Raw genomic sequence first — 10,959 nt, forward strand, 5'->3', positions numbered from 1 at the left:
TTCAGACTAGAACTGTGCTCTGTAGGGTTTTCAATGGCTGATTTTTTTGGAAGTAGATTGCCAGGCCTTTCTTCCAAGGCACCTCTGGGTGGATTCAAACCTCTAACCTTTCAGTTGGCAGCCAAGTGCATTAACTTTGCACCACCCAGGGGGTCCAGCTAGAGTTAGGAGCCTTCGATTGAGACTTACACTACATGGCTTTGGACAGGCTTTTTCCCTCTCTGGGCATCTGCCTTTGTGCATATACGGGGGTTGATGTAGGTCATCGGGCGTTCACGTTGCAAATACAAAATGCTTAGCCATCTACATGGATTCTCATTGAATCCACACAACCAGCTGGAGAGTGGTTAGTAGTATTATCTCATTTGCAGATGAGGAAACTGAGGCACCACAGGTTATGCTGCCTGTCAAGGTAGGGCTGGGATGTGAACTGAAGAACGAGGACCCAATCTCTTCTCTCCCTCCTCTGCAGGGCAAAGGACCCCACCCCAGAGAAGGTCTGCCCCCCTTTCCCATGGAGAGCTTTTTTAGCAGGTGCCCCCAGAGGCCTGGGCCGCCAACAATAGCCGCAGACCCTGGGCTGACCCAGCCCTTTATCAGGGCAGGAGATCACACACCATCTGGCCCCACAGCTGCCCAGGTGGGCTCACCTTCCCAGCTCTGTTTCAGAGAAACCCTATGCCCGCTCTGTCCCTCCCCCAACCCTGGCCATCGCCCCTCTGCCTGCCCCTCTTACCTTTCTTGGGGAGACTAGTGAGGAGGAGCCGGCTGTCCCAGGGTCTGAGCCTGCTTGTCCCTGAGGTATGGGGTCGCCAGCCTGGGCCCACCTGGGGACTGAGCACCCAGCCCTCCCCGGCCCTTAGGGCTCTGGGGCATGGGGAGTGGGCCTGGGTGGGGGAGGAGGTAGCACACTTCTCAGGCACCTCTTGCCTTGACCTGCAAACCAAGGGATGTTCCAGCCCCGGAGAGGAAAACTTCAAGATAATTATATGAAGCAGAGTCTTGACAACTTGGGCTGGCTGAGGTCAAATCCCTGCTCTTCCCTTACCAACTACATGATTAGAGAAGTTTATTCAACTTCCCTGAGCCTCATTTCCTTACTTAGAAAGACAGAGAGAGTTTTTCTTATACGGTTGTTTTATGAAGATTCAGAGCCAATCCAGATAAAGAATTTTGCTCAGCGCCTCCACTTATATATGTAAAAACATCATATTTGCATATGCAAATAGTATTACGTGGAAACTATTTACGGATTTCCAAGGGCACTGCCCATCCCGAGGGGTGGGCTTTTTTCAGCTTTTCGAATTGCCTGGATGCCGGTGTTCACAGCAGCCCCTGGGTCCACACTCACTAGGGGACAGGTGCCCCATGTACGATAAGTTTCTGGTCGTCTGAGGAGGGAGATAGGTGTCATCCCCACTGAGGAGTCAGCCACCCCTAGCTGCCCATATTGGACACACTCATCACTCAACACCAGGGCCATCTGCCTCCAAGTGTTGTCTGAGGTCTCCTTCCTGGTAAATGTCTGCCTCCCTCACAGGAGCGGAGCTCTCTGTGGACGAGGGATGGGGTCCCTTCATCACTGTCCCCAGCGCCTGTCTGTTGCATGAAGCAGTGAGTTAGCTCCCCTCCTTCTGACCCTCCTTATCCACAGGACCCCTTTGAGGCTACAGGACAGGGGCCCCGTGGGCGTGGTTCCTTGACTGAATCATTTACAAGCTCATACAGTGTTAGCACTTAGCAGCAAGCAAGGCTGATCCGGTCTGTCCTCCGAGAGTCCCTAGGGAAGGTGTTCAGAATCACCCTGTTTTTTGGTGTGAGTGGCTGGGTACATGTTGGTGGCAATCACTGAGTTGAGGAATGTTCCTGGGAAAGATCGTGAATTTAGATTTGAACATCTTGAGTCACAACGCAGCGGGCAGCGTCTGCCGTGATGGGGGCAGGGCATGCCACATCCCTCCTGTACCTGAGTTCCTCTCCATGCCCTGGCCCTAGCACCCTCACTTCTCCTCCTGCAGGTTTCTGGCACAGCCCTGAGTGTGAGTTTGTCCGCTACTGCATCACCAAGTCCCAGGAGCGGGTGGAAGGGAAGGTGCAGGTATCTGTCTTCAAGGGTCAGGTGTACATCCTCGGCCGGGAGTCCCCGCTGTCACTCTACAACGAGGAGCTGGTGAGGTACGTGCCCCACCCCTCACCCTACCGCTCCCAAAGGGCATGCTCACCTCATCCTGCCCTGCGCTGGGCACCAGGGCCTCACACCCATTGCCTCTTCTAACTGGCTTCTCCTAATAACTATTTGCCTGAGCACATGTCAGGTGCTGTGTGGAGCACAGGGGACGTGGTCGTGAAGAGTATTTGACACCATTTATGCCTTTGGCATTAATGTGGAGCTTACAGTCTAGACGGGGAGAAAGGCATCAGTCAAATGATGACACAGATGTGGAATGAGAGAAGCTGACAACGTGCTATGAACAAAGTATAGGATACTCTGGTTAGGTATAATAATTGGGGTTGGGGAGAAGCTTCCCTGAGGAAGTTCTCTTTGAGCTGATCTCTGAAAGAAAGGAGTTAACCCAGCAAAGAGGGGGAGGGCTTCCAGGGAGAGCACGTGCAAAGATTCTGAGCTTTGGAAGAGCCTGGCACATCCCAGGCACTACAAGAACACGAGGGCTAAAGGGCCCGGGGGGAAGGTCCAGAGTCAGATCATAAAGGGCACGCTCAGCAATGGAAAGACAGGATCAGATCTGTGTTTTTAGAGATCCTTCTGCCTGCTCTGGAGAATGGGTTCAAGTATGAGGGAAGCTGGCAAGGATAGAAGCAAGGACACCCTGTGGGAAATGCTGGTGGTTGAGCCAAATTTATGGTTCTGGGAATAGAGAGAAGCTGACAGGTTTAACAGATACTTAGGAGGTGGAATCAAAAGGGCTTAAATTGGAGGGAGAGGGAAGGTGTTCAGAATCACCCTGTTTTTTGGTGTGAGTGGCTGGGTACATGTTGGTGGCAATCGCTGAGTTGAGGAATGTTCCTGGAAAAGATCGTGAATTTAGATTTGAACATCTTGAGTATGGGCATCCTTTGAGATAGCCAAGGAGAACTATCTAGTTGGCCGTTGGACGCATGAGTCTGGAGTTAAGGAGAAACCTGGGCTGAAGCTATTGGAGAGTCATAGGCATTTCCATGTTCTTTGAAGCCATGGGCCAAGAGGAGACCATCTGGGGGGACAAGAAGGGTTTGATCCAAGGGTGTGAGCTGAGCTTCCTCATTGACTGGCCAGGCAGAGGGTGGCTAAGAAGGAACTCCCCGAGAAGTAAGAGGAGAACGCTGGTGGGATGGGTCAATGGCGGTGTTGTTGCTGTTGGTTGCCGCTGAGTCGGCTCGTGCTTATAGCGACCTTAAGTATAACAGAACAAAACACTGCTCGGTCCTAGGCCATCTCCATGACTGCTGGTATCTTTGAGTCCATGAAAACCGAATGAGTCAAAGGCAGCAGTTAACTATTAGCTGCCACTGTGTTTGCATCGTGAATGGGAGAGTGGCCTCCTCTGGAGGTCACCTAGCCAAGCAAGAGGTGGGGGCAGACCCCTGTGGGACAGCCCCATCTGATGCAGGTCCCAGGCCCAGCTTCTCTCAGGCTAAGGCCAGCTCTTCCCTCCCGAAGGCCAGATGGGAATTAAAGTACGAGTTTTGTTTGGCAGCCAATATTATTTTTTCTTTGCCTTCTCTTTGCCATGTTGAGTTTTTCCCCCCTTCAATCTTTCTAAACACTTTATAAGCCATAAATATAACCGAATCAGTTTAGATCAGTCGGGGTAAATGTCAAATTATCTTCTCTCTTTCTCTCTCTGGCTCTTTCTTCCCTCCCCCTCCAAATCAACAGCCTCTAATAATCTGTCCAACCCTTCATTAAGCCTTACAGTCTCACTCAGGGAGATTAAATGAATAAAGTAAAAAGGGAAAGGGGAAAAAAAGAGAGAAAAGCAGGAACATTTATTCTCACTGTGTCTCCGACCATTTCCCTTTTCTTTTTGATTTCTACATCACTGACTTGAAAGCCCTTGAGTGACAGCGTCACAGGGACCAGCGAGGAAGCCGTGAGAGGTAGCAGAACTGGAAATGCCGCGGCACAGTAGGTAGAAAGTAACGTAATTATAGAGCAGGTCAGAGCCACTCGAATGAGCAAAAATAAAAGCACAGAGGTTTTCTGTAGACCGTCAGGGGAGGTTAAAAAAAAAAAAATTATTGTAAACTCTTTTCCACCTCCCCCCCTCACCCCAACTGCAATTTTAAAAAGAGGTTGTTCAATTCCTGAGAATCATCTCTTGGAACTCTTCAGCAGCTTTGGGAGACAAGTTTGTCCCTGGGTGTGGGCCCTCTTTGCAGGGGCTGCTGGGGCAGTCTGGAAGGGCCCATTTTGGGGACAGGGATGGAAGACTGTTTTGACATGTGAGACATGGAGGTGAAGACAGCTGCTTGGCTGATGGGGGCAAGGGGCAGGGAGAAGGGAATTCCTCACCCTGCCTTCTCCCTGGGCTGAGTACAGGAACCCCTCCAAAGGGGAGGGGGAGATTTAGAAGGCGGGGGAGGCCAGATTTGGAAAGCATGTTTGACAGTTTGTGTGTTGGGGAGTAGGGGATGTTGAGCCTTGTTTATCACCCAGGAGCAAGGTCTGAAAAGGAATTTGAGGACGTGGATGTGTTTGGTCCTGGCTTTCTGAAGCACTTACTCCATGCACAGGGAGGCACTGTGTGGCAGACACCCAGGAAGTCTGGTATCTTCTCTTCCAGTGAGCTGCCAGTGACTTCACTGTCTGAGGCCTGGAGGGGCTGCTGGAGGTGGCGAAGACGGGCTGGGAGGTAGAGAGATTAAGGAGGGGTAGGAGCATGGGGATGATTTCATGGAGAGTTCCATGTGCCAGCTCAAAGGCCCAGTGAAGGTCAGGGTGAGGTCGTTTGGGGGTGCACAGAGCCCGTGTCCTGAATAAGTTAAGTCACTGGGCTGGGTGGAGGCACAGACCCCGTTGTCCTTGTAAAAAAAATCCACGATCCACGAAGACAACCAGTCAGAAGTACAGCCTCAGGGTTAGCCGCTCTTCCCTCTCCCTCTCTCTCATCCCAACCTCACCTCTCCAGAGAGGGCTCTTGAGGGGCCAGGCCACCTCCTTGTCATCGAGAACCTTCAGACTGCTTTTTCGCGAGGCTGGAGTTCTGTATCTCTAGCCCTTTCTGACGGGAAGACAAGGGGCTGATTCAGGGCAGGACATGAGGAGGGGCCCGTGAGAAACAGACGGGCTTGGGCAGCTCAGAGGAGCGACCCACCCTTGGAGGCCTCAGAGGTGGCCTCATGGAGGAGCTGGGGCATCTGAGACCACATCCTCATCAGGCTTACCGGTTGCTGTGGAATTGACTCCGACTCATGGCGGCCCCATGTGTGTCAGAATAGAACTGTGCTCCATAGGGTTTTCAATGGCTGATTTTTGGGAAGTAAATCACCAGCCCTTTCTTCCCAGGCACCTCTAGGTGGACTCACACCTCTAGCCTTTTCGGTTAGCTGTCTAGCACGTTAACTATTTGCACCACCCAGGGACTCAAAGTACTTACCACAGTTGTATTTCAGGAATGCTTAGTAGGTGATTGATTGCTTATGTCTGCCTCCCTTATGGGCACCCTACCTGTCTCGTTCGTGTGTCCTCAGCACCTGGGACAGTGCCTGGCAGATTGTTGTTGTTGTTTGGTGCCGTTGAGTCTATTCTGACTAATAGTAACCCTATACGACAGAGTAGAATTTCTCTGTAGGGTTTTCTTGGCCGTGACCTTTAAAGAAGCAGATTGCCAGTCTTTCTCCCACAGAGCTGCTGGCTAGGTTCAAACCACCTACCTTTTGGTTAGCAGCCAAGTGCTTAACTGTTGCATCACCACGGCTCCTTGCCTGGCAGGTAGTAGGTACTTAATAAATATCTGAATAAGTGAATGAGTGAATGGATGAATAATATTAGTAAAATTGAGTGCTTGCCATGTTTCAGGAGTTAGCTAGCTACTTTATTTCATGTGGAGCCAATAATAACTTTAAGAGCCAGGTATCCCTAGCCCCATTTCACAGACGAGAAGACTGAGGCTCCGAGGGTGAATGTTGCTCTAAGATTTATGGTGGTGGAGCTAGGATGCATACCCAAATCTGTGGGACTTGAATGACTCTGCTGTGGTTGAGAGGAGCTTGGAAGGGCAGCTAAATGAGAACAGCACAAAAGATGAAGGTGGTTGAATCCAGAAATATGGAAACTATAGAGGAAAAAAAATGTTCAATTGAATATAGCAGCCACTGACCAGGCACTTTTCACAACCAGCTGGTGTGTGATGAGTGCTGGGGTTCAAGGACAGATTAGACAGGGTCCAACTGGTTGGACAAAAAGATGAAACAAGACTTAGCAGCCAAATCTTGCCATGAATGCTGGAGGCTGAAGCTTGAGAGAAGCTGTCGGTCAAAACTAAGGCTATTCCCATGCATGCTTCCTTGCCTCCCAAACCTTTGGGCCACTGGCCATTGTTAGCTGAACACTCCTCCTCGAGCCACACCACAGCCCCAAGGACAGCTGGCTCCAATCTGGGTCCCCAGTTGACAGACGGAGTGCTCTGATTCACAGGAGGATTTCACCTAGCTAGTACTGGCTGATTCTGGTAATTGTGGTTCAGTGGTAGAATTCTCACCTTCCAATCTAGAGACTCGGGTTCAAATCCCAGCCAGTGCACCTCATAAATGCAGCCACCACGTGTCTGTCAGTGGAGGGTTTTATGCTGCTATGATGCTGAACGTGTTTCAGCCAAGCTTCCAGACTAAGACAGACTAGGAAGAAAGGCCTGGTAATCTACTTCCAAAAATCAGCCAATGAAAACCCTATGGATAACAACCGTCTAGCCCACAAGTGATCATGGGAATGGTGCAGGATCAGGCAGCGTTTTGTTCCATTGTGCATGGGGTCCCCATGAGTCAGGGGAAGATTTCATGGCTGCTAACCACAATTACTGGCTGAGCTGGGGCTGCTGCTCCCAGCCTCCCCTCACTTGTGAAGCAGGAAAGACGACACTGTGCTCTCCTCGGAGGCAGGGCCAGGCCTGTCTGGCTCTCCAGCCCCTGGTCCAGAGTAGGGGCTCCCTGAATTGGACAGAAATCAAATGGAAGTCAAAGCGCAGGGAGAGTTTGGACAAACTCAAGGAGGGGAAACGCCCTGGGCATCTGTGAGGATCTGTGCGGATCTGTGCCTGGCCCTAGAGTTCCCTCCAATGCAGAGAGCAAGGCCTGGGTCGTGCTGACAAGTTTCTGTTCTCTCCTTGCAGCATGAACGTCCAGGGCGATTATGAGCCGATCGATGCCACCGGTTTCATCAACATCAACTCCCTCAGGTGAGACCCTCTGGGCCCTGATGGACCCTCAGATCCCCACGTGTGGGGAGCAGGCTCTGACTGCGGCTCAGCCCTAGACAAGCCCCACCTTCCTGTCCATCACCAACAGCATCCTCAGTGCCTGCTCTGGACCCAGCCTGCTCTCAAGCTCAGTGGGGCCAGAAGGCGTGCTTGCAACAGCCATAAGGAGCAGAGGGTCCTGGGCATTTGGATCCCAAGTTCCTGGATCCTGTCCTTTGTCTCTAAAAGTCACTCCCACCCTCTCCAACCATAGGGGCCCCCACATATAAGCCCTTTTCCTGGACAGGTTAGAAATGAAAGTGGCTGAGTGGTAGAAAGGAGCCTTAAAAAGTCACCTTGTCCAGCTCCTGCCTTCATGTCACCACATGACAGCTGCTGGTCTAGCTGGAAACCATCCTAGCTATGTGGATCTCCACGGCCCAGTGGGGTGGCACATGTACTCTGAGGCCGCCCAGACCTGGGTTCAAATCTTGGCTCTGCAGGATGCCCTTAACCCCCTCTAAACCTCTGATAGTCCCAAAGTGAGGATGTTACCAATACCTGCCTCAGTGCCCAGCAGCAAGCACTCTGACTGGCCGTGGCCTGGGGATGGCATGTACAAGGGCAAACTGGGTCATGACCAGCAACTACCTTTTAGGCACTCCCTTAAGTTGTCTCATTTAATTCTTACACAAATTTGCAGCTGCAGAAACAGGCCCAGAGTGGCTGAGTAACTTACCTGAGGTCACACAGCTAGGAAGTTGAGGAGCTGAGTCCTGAAGGCTTGTCGGTCAGCTCTGGGTTCTTAATCACCAACTTCTTTCTCATGGGGCTTGGATTTGGGAAGGTGCAGGTTGCTCTCCCCTCCCTGACAGCATGCCCTGAGCACAGAGTCACCATTTTCTCCCAGAGCCAGTCTCTGTGCCTGGAGCCACCCTAGCCCAGGAGAGACACTGAATCCATCCAGAATGCTCTGGGCACTCTCCTCCCCACAGTCACCTCCAACCTCCCACCTCCTGCACCCTCTGTTTGTATTTTATGACTCTATAAACCCTTTTAAATGGCCCAGAACACACCGTGTTTTCATAATGGCCCCTTCATTTCTCCCATTGCCAGTTAACCGCTTTGTCTTCAACAATGACAAGCAATGTTTTCTCCCTACAATAAATTACATTATCCTGATTGGAGGGCAGGAGGGGCCAGGGCAGCAGAGGGAAGAGAGGAAGGAAACTAAAGACAACTTCACACACATCTTAACAAACAGCTGCCCCCCACCACCCCGATTCTGCCTGAATTAATTGAACCGAGTGCATGTTGTTATTGTTAATTTACATTTTTCTTTGTTTTGAATCTGGTTTACAGGCTGAAGGAATATCATCGACTCCAGAGCAAGGTTACCACCAAATAGACCGGCTGACAATGAGGAGCTGGGGCCTCCTCGCTTTGTCAATTTCCCAAGTACAAGCACTAATTGTTGTGATAATTTGTAATTGTGACTTATTCTCTCTGGCTGGCAGCATCTTGGGGGCGCCAGATCCCAGCTTTGTTCCCTGCCCCCCCTAGCCTGCAAAAGTGGTCAGCAAAACGAAGAGTGGGGGTGGCTACAGTGGGGAGCAGTAAAATGACAATTAAAAAAGATACATTAGCCTTTTGTTTCTTTATTCCTGCAGAGAGCTGGGTGAGTGAGCGTGTGTGCACGTGCGCGCGCACGTGTGTAGTCAATCATGCTTTTCTTAGCTCAACCTTTGCGCTTTGTGATTTAAGTGCTGCCGAAGACCACCTTTTGCCAGAGAACCTGTTTCATCTGGCAAAGTCAACCCCTCTCCCCCAGCAAAAACTTGGAATTCAGAACTGCCCACCTGAGTCAGACTCTAGACCCAGCAACCTGGGGCTTTGTCACCAAAAGGAAGCCGAAGAGAGTTTAGGTGACATGCTTGGGGAGTGTGTCCTGCCCACAGCCCTTTCTCTGGGCATTGCTTTTACCCACAGCCCACACAGGACTCCTGGATTTGGTGGCCACGATTGACCACACGACGCTCCCACACCACAGCTGAGTGGCCTGAAGTAGCCTAAATTATGGAGGAGGAAGAACCCCAAGTAAGAAGAGAAGCCTATGCAGAGAGGAGAAATGAACACAGAATACAGTGGGCACTTTTGGGGAGGGTGTGTCTGTCCAGACTACAAGGTTCCTGTATGGCTAATCCACAAACCGACCCAAAGAAGCCATGTTTTACTGTGACCCGCCTCCTCCCTCCTGCTTACTTGGTCATATCTGATTGGACCAAGACTGATCACCTGACCTGATCTGGGCCAATCAGAATCTCCCAGGGATTTGGATTTTTTTTTTTTTTTCTAATTACGGTTTAGGCAAATGGTCAGAACTGAGGACAAGTAAAGTTAGGCGTGGTGTCTTGCCCCCTACGTGAAGTAGCAGAGAACAGTCTGCAGAGAGGGAGAAGAAGGATGCGGGCAGAGAAGCAGAGGGGAGGAGTTGAAGAATGGATTACGAGTTTAGAGCCCCTGTTCCCATCCTGATACCATCATGAAAGCTGATGGCATTTCTTGACCTGGATTCCCCGAGACACCCTGGTTTCACATAACCAACTGCCATTTAGGGCTTTAGCTTCTGAAGGGAGTTTTGCTGCTTGAAACCAAAAGCATCTTTACTGGGAAGACCTGAATGCTGATTCCTCTGGGCCTTGCCCTGGTTCTAGACCCAGAGCTTGATCTCTGAGTTTTCCACTCCACTGCCTTTGTCAATGAGGGCTTTTTTAAAACTTGCCTTCAATAAAACTTCTTATTTTCTGATTATGACAGTTATAAATGCCCATGGTAATAATAGTAATTACTCAATGAATATTAACTTTGTGCCAAACACTTTGCTACACACTTCATTAGCATTATCTCATTGAATCCTCAAAACAACACTCTATGAGGTAGACACTTCTATCTCGATCTTACAGAGAGGCAACCAAGGTACGGAGAAATTGATTTGCCAAAGGTAACACAACTAGCAAGTGGCAGAGCCAAGAGTCAAGCCCTGACCTGGCTGGCCCCAAAGACCTTGTGTGTTTATGTTCTTAACTATTGTAATCGACTGTATCTTAATTGCTTTTTTTCTTTTAAAAATTAGGAAACAACAGAAAATGTTATAGAAATAACTATTTCCCATTATCCCACCACCCAGTTACAAACATGGCTTACATTTGGTGTATTTCTTTTTTATTGTATTTTTCTATGCTTACATTTTGCATTTTTACTTAGAAGTAGAAATACAACATTGCACCCTGTTTTTGAAATTTTAATATTATATCATTAATGCTTTCCTATGTCATTAAAAACTCTTTATAAGCAATTTCAAGGAGCCCTGGTGGTGCAACAGTTAAGCACTCAGCTGCTAACCAAAAGGTTGAGGGTTCAATTCCACCCAGCAGCTCCATGGGAGAAAGACCTGGTGATCAGCTTCCATAAAGATTGCATGATAATGAAGATTTCTGCTTAGAGTAAGATGGTATGACAATTTAAAAAGAAATATCAATACTGTTTTTCAATTCAATTTTTTTCA

At 49.7% G+C, this 10,959-nt stretch overlaps 1 protein-coding gene across 7 annotated transcripts in view; it reads left to right on the plus strand.

Annotated features, from left to right (window-relative positions):
* ASS1 (argininosuccinate synthase 1) overlaps positions 1–9,052 on the plus strand; it is a 53,493-nt gene extending 44,441 nt beyond the window's left edge. For all 7 annotated transcript variants that reach the window (XM_023730807.1, XM_023730809.1, XM_023730811.1 and 4 more), the window contains 3 exons: positions 2,019–2,175; positions 7,329–7,394; positions 8,757–9,052. In XM_023730807.1, the coding sequence (XP_023586575.1) occupies positions 2,019–2,175; positions 7,329–7,394; positions 8,757–8,802 (269 nt within the window). In that variant the 3' untranslated portion in view covers positions 8,803–9,052. The remainder of the gene's footprint in view (positions 1–2,018; positions 2,176–7,328; positions 7,395–8,756) is intronic.
* The last annotated feature ends 1,907 nt before the right edge of the window (positions 9,053–10,959 follow it).

Source organism: Trichechus manatus, unplaced genomic scaffold (assembly GCF_000243295.1).
Source record: "Trichechus manatus latirostris isolate Lorelei unplaced genomic scaffold, TriManLat1.0 scaffold00038, whole genome shotgun sequence".
NCBI classification, from domain to species: Eukaryota; Metazoa; Chordata; class Mammalia; order Sirenia; family Trichechidae; genus Trichechus; species Trichechus manatus.